Genomic DNA, 14649 nt, shown 5'->3' with positions numbered 1-14649 from the left:
ACCTTGGTCGTGTAGTGTATCTTGTAGACCAGGCCCATTGCAAGTTGCTGTACTCTGTTGTCTACTCTAAGCCATCCTAGGTTGTCAAAGTGGGCAGGGGTGAGGTGGGTTCTAGGAGTAAGGTCAAGCAGTAGTCTGACCAGTTTGTTTTGAGATGTTTGTATTTTGTTTTTAGCGCCTTTGAGGTGCTTTGGTACCATGAGGTGCAAGCATAGTCGTAGTACCCTTGAATGAGTGCTCCTGCCAGAGTCTTCAGGGTATTCTTGTTTACCAGAGAGGAGATCCGGTACAAGAATCGAGTTTGTTGGCTGACTTTTTTTTATTACATTGGATGCCATTTTGTCACAGGAAAGATTTGCCTCTAGGATGGAACCCAGGTAGGTAATATCTTCTTTCCTTGTGACAATATTGTCACCCACTGAGAAGCCGTCGGTCTTGCTGAGTTTGTTATTTGAACCGAAGAGAATGGACTCTGTTTTGCCCATGTGTAATGATAGTTTGTTATCAGCGAGCCATATGCAGATTTTGCCTAGTTCTGAGCTGAGGGTTTTTTCAACCTGTAACTTGTTCTTGTCAAGAGACCAGCAGGGCTGAGTCGTCCGCAAACAGGAACAAGTTGCAGTCACAAGCTGACGACATTTCATTTGCATAAATTAGGAACAGTAGCAGACCTAGTATGCTTCCTTGTGGAACACCACAGCTCACTGTGAGGGGGGGGGGATAGGGTACCGTTTACCTCCACCATCTGCTCTCTCCCCTCCAGGTAGGATTGCATCCAGCTCACTGATAGACTGTTTGGCTTTGGCAATGTAAACGTATGTTTCCCATGTCAATAAAGCCCATTTGAATTTAATTGAATTGAATGAGAGAGAGGGGGGGGCAGAGAGGGAGAGAGACAGAGAGAGAGAGGGGGCAGAGAGACAGAGAGAGAGACAGAGAGACAGAGAGAGAGAGACAGAGAGAGAGACAGAGCGACAGAGAGAGAGGGGGCAGAGAGAGAGACAGACAGAGAGAGACAGAGAGACAGCATAGAGACAGAGAGAGAGAGACAGAGAGAGAGAGGGGGCAGAGAGACAGAGAGAGAGAGACAGAGAGAGAGACAGAGAGCGAGAGACAGAGAGAGAGACCGAGAGAGAGGGGGCAGAGAGAGAGAGAGAGATAGAGGGGGGGGCAGAGAGAGAGAGAGAGAATATAGAGGAAGAGAGATGTGAGGTTGAGGAGGACAAGAGTGAACAAATGGATTAAAAGAGTGAAATATCCTGGTCTCTAAGATAGTTCTCCAACTTGTGTGAGTTGCACTGATGTCCTGGTTTTTCCCCACCTAAGTTATCTTCTCTAAACGATCGCGCTGCTGCAACTAGAAACACTGGCCTGTCCTGCTTCTAAGTTCAGTGGCCTGACTGCATTAAAAAATATATATATATATATTTTTTGAAATCATCTCGTGACCCCCCCCCCCCCCCCCCCCCCCCCCCCCCCCGCGTCGGCTCGCGACCCCTCTAGGGGTCGCTACCCCCCACTTTGGGAACCACTGCTCTACCTTGAACTCCACGGGGCTGTAGACCGTAGCCTGGTCCTGGACTCTGCGCTGCCGCTCTCTCTCTCGCTCCCTCTCTCTGTATCCTCCTCTAGACTGCAGGAGGGAGCGGCCCCCACCCTGACCAGCCTGCAGAGAGAGGGGGGCTGCCTCCTAGAGGGGGGGGGGGGAGGGAGGGGGAGAGAGAGGAGAGGGGGGGGGGGGAGAGGAGAGGGGGGAGAGGAGAGGGGGGGGAGAGAGAGGGGGGGAGAGAGAGGGGGGGGGGAGAGAGGAGAGGGGGGGAGAAGCGAGAGAGGGGGGAGAGAGAGGGGGGGGAGAGAGAGGAGAGGGGAGAGAGGAGAGGGGGGGAGAAGCGAGAGAGGGGGGAGAGGAGAGGGGGGGAGAGAGGGGGGGAGAGAGAGAGAGGGGGGGGGGAGAGAGGAGAGAGAGGGGGGGAGAGAGAGATAGAGAGATTATTTATACATCATTGTTGGTAAGCTACCTCCTTATACTACATTATTATTGGTAAGCTACCTCCTTATACTACATCATTATTGGTAAGCTACCTCCTTATACTACATCATTATCGGTAAGCTAACTCCTTATACTACATCATTATTGGTAAGCTACCTCCTTATACTACATCATTATTGGTAAGCTAGCTCCTTATACTACATCATTATTGGTAAGCTACCTCCTTATACTACATCATTACTGGTAAACTGTTGTGTTAATGACAGCTTAATTAAATGATAAGGTAGCTGTCCCTACAAGACAAGGTGTTGTGTTTATTACAGCTCAATGAAATTATAAAGTAACATTCCCTATAAGACAAGGTGTTGCTATTCTTTCATCTACACATAATTTCATGGAGCTGTAATTAACACAACACAAGGATTCATCACTGGTGGCCATATTCAAACTAATTTACTCTCAATAACTGTCAAGACTAAATTAATGTGTGCAAAACGGTTTAGAGTTTTTGGATGTGTGTGAGATTATGTGCAAAATAAATCAGCATTGTTTTTTTTGGTGAAGTGCCCCTTTAAGTGAACATTTTGACGAGTTACCGCTTGACGACTCATTTCCAGGTCACAGCCAATGTCTTTCCAGGCGATGGGATCTAGTCACTACCCACTCTAGAGAGCCATACAAACCAACACCCTCTCACCCACTCTAGAGGTCTCACCCTCTCACCCCCTCTAGAGGTCTCACCCTCTCACCCACTCTAGAGGTCTCACCCTCACCCACTCTAGAGGTCTTACCCTCTCACCCCCTCTAGAGGTCTCACCCACTCTAGAGGTCTCACCCTCTCACCCCCTCTAGAGGTCTCACCCTCTCACCCACTCTAGAGGTCTCACCCTCTCACCCCCTCTAGAGGTCTCACCCTCTCACCCCCTCTAGAGGTCTCACCCTCTCACCCCCTCTAGAGGTCTCACCCTCTCACCCCCTCTAGAGGTCTCACCCTCTCACCCCCTCTAGAGGTCTCACCCTCTCACCCACTCTAGAGGTCTCACCCTCTCACCCACTCTAGAGGTCTCACCCTCTCACCCCCTCTAGAGGTCTCACCCTCTCACCCCCTCTAGAGGTCTCACCCCCTCTAGAGGTCTCACCCTCTCACCCCCTCTAGAGGTCTCACCCTCTCACCCCCTCTAGAGGTCTCACCCTCTCACCCCCTCTAGAGGTCTCACCCCCTCTAGAGGTCTCACCCTCTCACCCCCTCTAGAGGTCTCACCCCCTCTAGAGGTCTCACCCTCTCACCCCCTCTAGAGGTCTCACCCTCTCACCCCCTCTAGAGGCCTCACCCTCTCACCCCCTCTAGAGGTCTCACCCTCTCACCCACTCTAGAGGCCTCACCCTCTCACCCCCTCTAGAGGTCTCACCCTCTCACCCACTCTAGAGGTCTCACCCTCTCACCCACTCTAGAGGTCTCACCCTCTCACCCACTCTAGAGGTCTCACCCTCTCACCCCCTCTAGAGGTCTCACCCTCTCACCCCCTCTAGAGGTCTCACCCTCTCACCCACTCTAGAGGTCTCACCCTCTCACCCACTCTAGATGTCTCACCCTCTCACCCACTCTAGAGGTCTCACCCTCTCACCCCCTCTAGAGGTCTCACCCTCTCACCCCCTCTAGAGGTCTCACCCTCTCACCCACTCTAGAGGTCTCACCCTCTCACCCACTCTAGAGGTCTCACCCTCTCACCCACTCTAGATGTCTCACCCTCTCACCCACTCTAGAGGTCTCACCCTCTCACCCACTCTAGAGGTCTCACCCTCTCACCCACTCTAGAGGTCTCACCCTCTCACCCACTCTAGAGGTCTCACCCTCTCACCCACTCTAGAGGTCTCACCCTCTCACCCACTCTAGAGGTCTCACCCTCTCACCCCCTCTAGAGGTCTCACCCTCTCACCCACTCTAGAGGTCTCACCCACTCTAGAGGTCTCACCCTCTCACCCCCTCTAGAGGTCTCACCCTCTCACCCACTCTAGAGGTCTCACCCTCTCACCCCCTCTAGAGGTCTCACCCTCTCACCCACTCTAGAGGTCTCACCCTCTCACCCCCTCTAGAGGTCTCACCCCCTCTAGAGGTCTCACCCTCTCACCCCCTCTAGAGGTCTCACCCTCTCACCCCCTCTAGAGGTCTCACCCTCTCACCCACTCTAGAGGTCTCACCCTCTCACCCACTCTAGAGGTCTCACCCTCTCACCCCCTCTAGAGGTCTCACCCTCTCACCCACTCTAGAGGTCTCACCCTCTCACCCACTCTAGAGGTCTCACCCTCTCACCCACTCTAGAGGTATCACCCTCTCACCCACTCTAGAGGTCTCACCCTTGAGGGCCTCAGCGCCGTGTAGATGGCCGTGTAGGGAACAGACTGAGCCTTCATGGTGCTCAGCACCTGTCCAATCACCTCGTCTGAAAAACAGTCACATGAGCCGAGGTCAAACAAGAGGGCAGGTGAGTGGATATGAATTCTGAATTATTAAAACTGAAGCCCCTTTGCCAACTTTTGATTTTGCGCCAATAATGTGGTGTCAAATTTGCCTCTGGATCATTTTAAGTATTTCTATTCTATTCTATTCTATAAAGTTAAAAAGGTGCTGTAGTGTAGATAACATTCAGCCACTAGATGTCGCACTAGAGTACAAGCGTGTCATTTATCCAATCAGTAGGGAGGGCATGCATGCAACATATAAACAACAACATTCATTTTGGACGCACCAAAATGTTTTAAAATATATTAATTCATATTTTATATAATTCATATAAAATGTATTAATCAATCACTTCTTTGGGGGTAAAGCAATACTTTTATTCCACATCTTTTATTTATTTTTTATCTACTTTTTCTCCCCATTTTTCAATTTTTTCTCCCGTCCCCAATTTCGTATTGTCCAATTCTACCCTCCCCTGTCTCGAACGTTGCTAGACCATGCCTCCCACAAGCCGGCTGCAATGTGGACGAAGCCTTGCATCATGTGTCCCCTCTGGTACTCGAGGAGGCAGCTGTCGCATCTTTTCACCTGCACAGCGCGATCTCTCAGCGGGGTGGGTCTGCGTGGGATTGACACGCCGCCCCCGTCGCTTCCTGATTCTACTGCGCAGGCGCACCAACCGACCTGTAGGAGTCGCTGTCCACAACGTCCGATCCCCACCCACCAGCTTCCCACCCCTAATACTGCCAATTGTATTAGTATGAACGACCAGCCAAGCTGGTAGCAACACAGAGAGCTGGGCTCGAACCCAGCATCTCCTGCGTTGGTGGCGAGCGCCTTGCCCACTGCGCCACCTAGCCGCCATATTCCACATCTTTCTAAAAGCTCTGTGGATGTATAATTAAAATACATCCATAAAAAAACACCTTTAAATACGGCACTTTTTACTGTATGTAGCACACTCTCAGGGGCTCATACAGAAACAAGCATTTCATCATAAAGTATTCTGTGTTTTGTTGTGACTAATAATAAACAAACTTGAAACTTGAAACGTTCTTGCCTGAGGGCTCAGTAATGTTAGTGTTTTGTTCGGTGTCGAGTCCTTGCTCATGAACACCAGTACTTTATTTGACATGTTATCATGCAGGTAATCCAAGATGCGTGATTTTTTCCCATAGCCTATGTGTGCGAAGACGCTCTCTGATTGGCTAGCCGCGTACAGCGAAGACCCTCTCTGATTAGTTTAGCGCCGAAGGGTCTCTTCCGCCTAACCCTACCTTAACCCTAACCTTAACCCTAACTCTAAGCATAACCCACTTCGAAAGAGGGCCAAAGCATAACCACTTTGAGGCAGAGAATATATAGTCAAGAGTCAAGAGTTTTTATTTGTCACGGCATACAAGTATACAATGAAATGCGGGTGGTCTTGCCCGCAACGATGTGCATATGATATATGTACAAGGCGGAGGAGACCCTTCGGCGCTAAACCAATCAGAGAGGGTCTTCGCTGTACGCGGCTAGCCAATCAGAGAGCGTCTTCGCACACATAGGCTACGGAAAAAAATCACACATCCAAGATGGTCGTTCTTACTTGATGGTCGTTCTACTTATCAGAACCTATCATACTGACACCTAGTGGTGCAAAGTAATAATAACATCCCCCTTTCTCTGTAAAAGGTAGAAAAACTAAATTACAGGTGTCAGGTATCTTAACCATTTTTTTTTTTTTTTACACATCATTTTAACCAATTACCACATTAACATACTTAATACATACTACAATTCAGGCATTGCTATGTCCCCCGGATCCCAGACACTCACCGTTCCCACTCAGAATCTCCTTAGCAGACATCAGATCAGCCCTGCAGGAAACCCACCAGCCAGAGGAGCAGTGGTGAGAACAAGAGACCATATTAGCTTCATTTGTTAGTCAGATTATATTCAGCCAGGAAAAGGAGGGGAAATTACAAAAAAGTAGGGATGGGAAAGGAATCAATTACCCGCCGTTTCACCTCCAGTCGAGTGGTTTTTGAGGCTTGATCATTTCTTTTTATTTATTTCTTGACAGCAGGTTGTCTAGTGTTAGTCCTTGTATCAAGAGCTCAGTCAGTCAACTAGAGAATGACAGCATGTTGTCTAGTGTTAGTCCTTGTATCTAGAGCTCAGTCAACTAGAGAATGACAGCATGTTGTCTAGTGTTAGTCCTTGTATCTAGAGCTCAGTCAACTAGAGAATGACAGCATGTTGTCTAGTGTTAGTCCTTGTATCAAGAGCTCAGTCAGTCAACTAGAGAATGGCAGCATGTTGTCTAGTGTTAGTCCTTGTATCAAGAGCTCAGTCAGTCAACTAGAGAATGACAGCATGTTGTCTAGTGTTAGTCCTTGTATCTAGAGCTCAGTCACCTAGAGAATGACAGCATGTTGTCTAGTGTTAGTCCTTGTATCTAGAGCTCAGTCAACTAGAGAATGTCAGCATGTTGTCTAGTGTTAGTCCTTGTATCTAGAGCTCAGTCAACTAGAGAATGACAGCATGCTGTCTAGTGTTAGTCCTTGTATCTAGAGCTCAGTCAACTAGAGAATGTCAGCATGTTGTCTAGTGTTAGTCCTTGTATCTAGAGCTCAGTCAACTAGAGAATGACAGCATGTTGTCTAGTGTTAGTCCTTGTATCTAGAGCTCAGTCAACTAGAGAATGTCAGCATGTTGTCTAGTGTTAGTCCTTGTATCTAGAGCTCAGTCAACTAGAGAATGACAGCATGCTGTCTAGTGTTAGTCCTTGTATCTAGAGCTCAGTCAGTCACCTAGAAAAGGAAAATGCGTTTCCATTCCTTTATTTGGGAGCGGGGCTACCCCTTGGTGTTATTTGGGGGCGTGGCTACCCATAGGGTTGGGTACCTTTCACCTGTGAAACGATACCGGTACCTTTTTTCTGTACTTTAGTCTCTAAAAATGTTATAAAAAAAAAAATCCAAACTTCAAATAATTTATTATCATATATAATATTGCAGCGAGCGTTGTCTGCATCTAGCTTTGTAAAGTGTAACCACACTTGCGACTGTTTTCGGCTTGCCATTGCCCCGACAGCTTTGTTTTGAATCAAGTAAAATCCTAGGTAAGCGTATATTGTGCGCGTGAACGCTGACGTGAACGTGCGGCACATTTCATAGGTTTCGTGGTAAACTAAACATTGACGTCGTCAACATTTTTATTTTTATTTTTTTTACAGTACCGAAATGTGGCACTGACAGATCTCACGTGAATCGGTTGGTACCCTTAAAAGTACCTAATTCGGTACCCATCCCTACCCATTGGTGTTATTTGGGGGGCGGGTCTACCCATTGGGGGCGGGTCTACCCCTTGGTGGGGGTGGGGCTACCCCTTGGTGTTATTTGGGGGCGGGGCTACCCCTTGGTGTTATTTGGGGGCTACCCCTTGGTGTTATTTGGGGGCGGGGCTACCCCATTGGTGTTATTGGGGGCGTGGCTACCCCTGGGTGTTATTGGGGGCGGGGCTACCCCTTGGTGTTATTTGGGGGCGGGGCTACCCCATTGGTGTTATTGGGGGCGGGGCTACCCCTGGGTGTTATTGGGGGCGGGGCTACCCCTGGGTGTTATTGGGGGCGGGGCTACCCCTTGGTGTTATTGGGGGCGGGGCTACCCCTGGGTGTTATTGGGGGCGGGGCTACCCCTGGGTGTATGTGTTATCCCTGACTGGACTTTACCCGGTGCCGTACGGCAGTCTGAACACCAGCAGGGCCGGTGACGAGGCGTTCAGTCTCAGCTGGCCGAGCGTCTCGGGGTCCATGTAGAGAGGAGAGGTCTCCAAGTGGTCCTGGAGCTGGCCAATCACGGCGTTGGAGGCGGGCCAGGCCACAGCAGGAAGCACCAGGGCGGAAGGAGAGGAGACCAGAGCCGCCTACAGGACAGGAGGAAGCGAGGCATGATTAACCCTTCTGTAGTGTGGTAGTGAAAGGGTTAACCTTCTGTAGTGTGGTAGTGAAAGGGTTAACCTTCTGTAGTGTGGTAGTGAAAGGTTAACCTTCTGTAGTGTGGTAGTAAAAGGGTTAACCTTCTGTAGTGTGGTAGTGAACGGGTTAACCTTCTGTAGTAGTGAAAGGTTAACCTTCTGTAGCGTGGTAGTGAAAGGGTTAACCTTCTGTAGTGTGGTGGTGAAAGGGTTAACCTTCTGTAGGGTGGTAGTGAAAGGTTAACCTTCTGTAGTGTGGTAGTGAAAGGTTAACCTTCTGTAGTGTGGTAGTGAAAGGTTAACCTTCTGTAGCGTGGTAGTGAAAGGTTAACTTTCTGTAGGGTGGTAGTGAAAGGTTAACCTTCTGTAGTGTGGTAGTGAAAGGTTAACCTTCTGTAGTGTGGTAGTGAAAGGTTAACCTTCTGTAGTGTGGTAGTGAAAGGTTAACCTTCTGTAGCGTGGTAGTGAAAGGTTAACCTTCTGTAGTGTGGTAGTGAAAGGTTAACCTTCTGTAGTGTGGTAGTGAAAGGGTTAACCTTCTGTAGCGTGGTAGTGAAAGGTTAACCTTCTGTAGTGTGGTAGTGAAAGGGTTAACCTTCTGTAGTGTGGTAGTGAAAGGGTTAACCTTGTGTAGTGTGGTAGTGAAAGGGTTAACCTTCTGTAGTGTGGTAGTGAAAGGTTAACCTTCTGTAGTGTGGTAGTGAAAGGGTTAACCTTGTGTACTGTGGTAGTGAAAGGGTTAACCTTGTGTACTGTGGTAGTGAAAGGGTTAACCTTCTGTAGTGTGGTAGTGAAAGGTTAACCTTCTGTAGTGTGGTAGTGAAAGGTTAACCTTCTGTAGTGTGGTAGTGAAAGGTTAACCTTCTGTAGTGTGGTAGTGAAAGGGTTAACCTTGTGTACTGTGGTAGTGAAAGGGTTAAGTGAACAGTGCAGACAGTGACAGAATCTGTCTAAACAGTCATAAATCTTTAATTCAACTTCAGCCCTGATCATAACCTTTTTTCTTTTTTTTGTGTAATGTCAGATACAAAATGAAATACTCCCACTTTTCTGAAAAGAGTTGGTGTTAAATCTGACATTACAAAAAATCCATCAAAATCTGTGTTGCTGCTAATCATTGACAAATGCCTAGCCTGTAATAATCCCCCCCAGAAAAATTTACTTTGCATTTGATATATTGAAAATATTTTACTTTGTGTGTTTTTTTTAACAATAATTTGTGATGCCATCACACAAACTGGCATTTAAAGGGTAAAAATTCAAAAATGTATTGAATATGTGTTTTCTTTTCTTTTTTACAATAATTTGTGATGCCCATCACAAACACTGGCATTTAAAGGGTAACATTTCAAAAAGTCCTGCACCAGAATGCAGGAAATTAAGTTTTTGTAACAAAATAAGTGTGTGTGTGTGTGTGTGTGTGTGTGTGTGTGTGTGTGTGTGTGTGTGTGTGTGTGTGTGTGTGTGTGTGTGTGTGTGTGTGTGTGTGTGTGTGTGTGTGTGTGTGTGAGAGAGAGAATGATGGACAATTGCTTGCTGTGTGAGAGAGAGAGATAGAGATAGAGAGAATTAAGTACATTTGCTGAAATACAGTTGTTCTTAATTTTCTCACTTGCTATGTGAGAATGTTAGTTATTATGTTCTCAATGCCCCTTGCATTGTATGAGTTGTGTGGAAGCGTTTGCTAGTTCTAGTGCTATCCCTTTGTACATTGTGGCTGTGTCTGACAAAAGTTAACAATAAATAATGGTATTAGGAATACATTTGCCTCCTGCGTGAACTGTGCATAGCTGAATAGACTGTATTTTAACGCCGGTCATATGGTGGTACTTGGAGAGCCAGCTACATTCTCGGGTGGTACTTGGTGTAAAAAGTTTGAGAACCACTGTTCTAGTATAAATGACAAGACGACTATTTATTTCTACTTCTGTTCCATTAAAAGGGGAATGCCACTCATTTTAAGAATCCACATATGTTCTTCCTGAGCCCCAGGACAGTTCAGTCAGTATGTTCTTCCTTGAAGCACAGGAGGAACATACTGACTGAACTGTCTAACCTTAACCAACTTCGAAAGAGCGCCTAAACTTAACCAGTGTAGAAACTTGCGGTCCCACGATTGGCGCACATGTCACATGACCAGAAACGCATGGGCCAATCAGAGACGCGGAAACACAACTGCGTTGGGTAAAGTATTCACGCGTCCTGGAGCACAGGAAGAACATACTGACTAAACTGTCCTGAGACACAGGAAGAACATACTGACTGAACTGTCCTGAGGGCACAGGAAGAACATACTGACTGAACTGTCCTGGGGCACAGGAAGAACATACTGACTGAACTGTCCTGAGGGCACAGGAAGAACATACTGACTGAACTGTCCTGGGGCACAGGAAGAACATACTGACTGAACTGTCCTGGGGCACAGGAAGAACATACTGACTGAACTGTCCTGGGGCACAGGAAGAACATACTGACTGAACTGTCCTGAGGGCACAGGAAGAACATACTGACTGAACTGTCCTGGGGCACAGGAAGAACATACTGACTGAACTGTCCTGGGGCACAGGAAGAACATACTGACTGAACTGTCCTGGGGCACAGGAAGAACATACTGACTGAACTGTCCTGGGGCACAGGAAGAACATACTGACTGAACTGTCCTGAAACACAGGAAGAACATACTGACTGAACTGTCCTGGGGCACAGGAAGAACATACTGACTGAACTGTCCTGGGGCACAGGAAGAACATACTGACTGAACTGTCCTGGGGCACAGGAAGAACATACTGACTGAACTGTCCTGAAACACAGGAAGAACATACTGACTGAACTGTCCTGGGGCACAGGAAGAACATACTGACTGAACTGTCCTGGGGCTCAGGAAGAACATACTGACTGAACTGTCCTGGGGCACAGGAAGAACATACCAACTGAACTGTCCTGGGGCACAGGAAGAACATACTGACTGAACTGTCCTGGGGCTCAGGAAGAACATACTGACTGAACTGTCCTGGGGCACAGGAAGAACATACTGACTGAACTGTCCTGGGACACAGGAAGAACATACTGACTGAACTGTCCTGAAACACAGGAAGAACATACTGACTGAACTGTCCTGGGGCACAGGAAGAACATACCGACTGAACTGTCCTGGGGCACAGGAAGAACATACTGACTGAACTGTCCTGGGGCACAGGAAGAACATACTGACTGAACTGTCCTGGGGCACAGGAAGAACATACTGACTGAACTGTCCTGGGGCACAGGAAGAACATACCGACGGAACTGTCCTGGGGCACAGGAAGAACATACTGACTGAACTGTCCTGGGGCACAGGAAGAACATACTGACTGAACTGTCCTGGGGCACAGGAAGAACTTACTGACTGAACTGTCCTGGGGCACAGGAAGAACATACTGACTGAACTGTCCTGGGACACAGGAAGAACATACTGACTGAACTGTCCTGGGGCACAGGAAGAACATACCGACTGAACTGTCCTCAGGAAGAACATACTGACTGAACTGTCCTGGGGCACAGGAAGAACATACTGACTGAACTGTCCCGGGGCACAGGAAGAACATACTGACTGAACTGTCCCGGGGCACAGCAGGAAGAACACACTGACTGAACTGTCCTGGGGCATAAAAGAAAATAGTCTGTTTCCTGTTGGTTGTCAGTTAAGGCCATGGGTAGGTGGGGAATTTATTTTATTTAATTTTTTATTTTTATTCTTTCCCACGGCGACTATGGATAGGGAATTTATTTATTTAATTAAAATGTTCACAACAACATGGATGCATGTACTCTGCCAGCATGTTTAATATCCATAATACTAAAGGTTTGACTAAGATTTTTATGAAACTTTATTGAAATTTTATTTTTTATTTTATTTTTTTTAAATAAATTGGGTCGCACCTAAAACAAAAATGTTTTTCTTTTAGGCCTGGGGCACAGGAAGAACATACTGACTAAACTGTCCTGAGACACAGGAAGAACATACTGACTGAACTGTCCTGAGGGCACAGGAAGAACATACTGACTGAACTGTCCTGGGGCACAGGAAGAACATACTGACTGAACTGTCCTGGGGCACAGGAAGAACATACTGACTGAACTGTCCTGGGGCACAGGAAGAACATACTGACTGAACTGTCCTGGGGCACAGAAAGAATATACTGACTGAACTGTCCTGGGGCACAGGAAGAACATACTGACTGAACTGTCCTGAGGGCACAGAAAGAACATACTGACTGAACTGTCCTGGGGCACAGGAAGAACACACTGACTGAACTGTCCTGGGGCACAGGAAGAACATACTGACTGAACTGTCCTGGGGCACAGGAAGAACATACTGACTGAACTGCCCTGGGGCACAGGAAGCACATACTGACTGAACTGTCCTGGGGCACAGGAAGCACATACTGACTGAACTGTCCTGGGGCACAGGAAGAACATACTGACTGAACTGTCCTGGGGCACAGGAAGAACATACTGACATACTGACTGAACTGTCCTGGGGCACAGGAAGAACATACTGACTGAATTGTCCTGGGGCACAGGAAGAACATACCGACTGAACTGTCCTGGGGCACAGGAAGAACATACTGACTGAACTGTCCTGGGGCACAGGAAGAACATACTGACTGAACTGTCCTGGGGCTCAGGAAGAACATACTGACTGAACTGTCCTGGGGCACAGGAAGAACGTACTGACTGAACTGTCCTGGGGCACAGGAAGAACATACTGACTGAACTGTCCTGGGGCACAGGAAGAACATACTGACTGAACTGTCCTGGGGCACAGGAAGAACATACTGACTGAACTGTCCTGGGGCACAGGAAGAACATACTGACTGAACTGTCCTGGGGCACAGGAAGAACATACTGACATACTGACTGAACTGTCCTGGGGCACAGGAAGAACATACTGACTGAACTGTCCTGGGGCACAGGAAGAACATACCGACTGAACTGTCCTGGGGCACAGGAAGCACATACTGACTGAACTGTCCTGGGGCACAGGAAGAACATACTGACTGAACTGTCCTGGGGCACAGGAAGAACATACTGACTGAACTGTACTGGGGCACAGGGAGAACATACTGACTGAACTGTCCTGGGGCACAGGAAGAACATACTGACTGAACTGTCCTGGGGCACAGGAAGAACATACCGACTGAACTGTCCTGGGGCACAGGAAGAACATACCGACTGAACTGTCCTGGGGCACAGGAAGAACATACTGACTGAACTGTCCTGGGGCACAGGAAGAACATACTGACTGAACTGTCCTGGGGCACAGGAAGAACATACTGACTGAACTGTCCTGGGGCACAGGAAGAACATACCGACTGAACTGTCCTGGGGCACAAGAAGAACATACTGACTGAACTGTCCTGGGGCACAGGAAGAACACACTGACTGAACTGTCCTGGGGCACAGGAAGAATATACTGACTGAACTGTCCTGGGGCACAGGAAGAACATACTGACTGAGACTGAACTGTCCTGGGGCACAGGAAGGACATACTGACTGAACTGTCCTGGGGCACAGGAAGAACATACTGACTGAACTGTCCTGGGGCACAGGAAGAACATACTGACTGAACTGTCCTGGGGCACAGGAAGAACATACTGACTGAACTGTCCTGGGGCACAGGAAGAACATACTGACTGAACTGTCCTGGGGCACAGGAAGAACATACTGACTGAACTGTCCTGGGGCACAGGAAGAACATACCGACTGAACTGTCCTGGGGCACAGGAAGAACATACTGACTGAACTGTCCTGGGGCACAGGAAGAACATACTGACTGAACTGTCCTGGGGCACAGGAAGAACATACTGACTGAACTGTCCTGGGGCACAGGAAGAACACACTGACTGAACTGTCCCGGGGCACAGGAAGAACATACTGACTGAACTGTCCCGGGGCACAGGAAGAACACACTGACTGAACTGTCCTGGGGCACAGGAAGAACATACTGACTGAACTGTCCTAGGGCACAGGAAGAACATACTGACTGAACTGTCCTGGGGCATAAAAGAAAATAGTTTGTTTCCTGTTGGTTGTCAGTTAAGGCCATGGGTAGGTGGGGAATTTATTTAATTTAATTTTTTATTTTTATTCTTTCCCACAGCGACTATGGATAGGGAATTTATTTATTTAATTAAAATGTTCACAACAACATGGATGCATGTACTCTGCCAGCATGTTTAATATCCATAATACT

At 47.9% G+C, this 14649-nt stretch overlaps 1 protein-coding gene across 2 annotated transcripts in view; it reads right to left on the bottom strand.

Annotated features, from left to right (window-relative positions):
* atp6ap1a (ATPase H+ transporting accessory protein 1a) overlaps positions 1-14649 on the bottom strand; it is a 29960-nt gene that overhangs the window by 10864 nt on the left and 4447 nt on the right. For both annotated transcript variants that reach the window (XM_084334218.1, XM_084334217.1), the window contains exons 4-7: positions 8170-8363; positions 6273-6313; positions 4346-4431; positions 1541-1690 (exon numbers count right to left, since the gene is read on the bottom strand). In XM_084334218.1, coding sequence (XP_084190344.1) covers positions 1541-1690; positions 4346-4431; positions 6273-6313; positions 8170-8363 — 471 coding nt within the window. The remainder of the gene's footprint in view (positions 1-1540; positions 1691-4345; positions 4432-6272; positions 6314-8169; positions 8364-14649) is intronic.

This window comes from Notolepis coatsorum, assembly GCF_963971535.1.
Source record: "Notolepis coatsorum genome assembly, chromosome: 17".
Lineage (NCBI taxonomy): Eukaryota > Metazoa > Chordata > Actinopteri > Aulopiformes > Paralepididae > Notolepis > Notolepis coatsorum.
The sequence above is the reverse complement of the archived record's forward strand: the minus strand, read 5'-3'. Positions and strand labels throughout refer to the sequence as shown.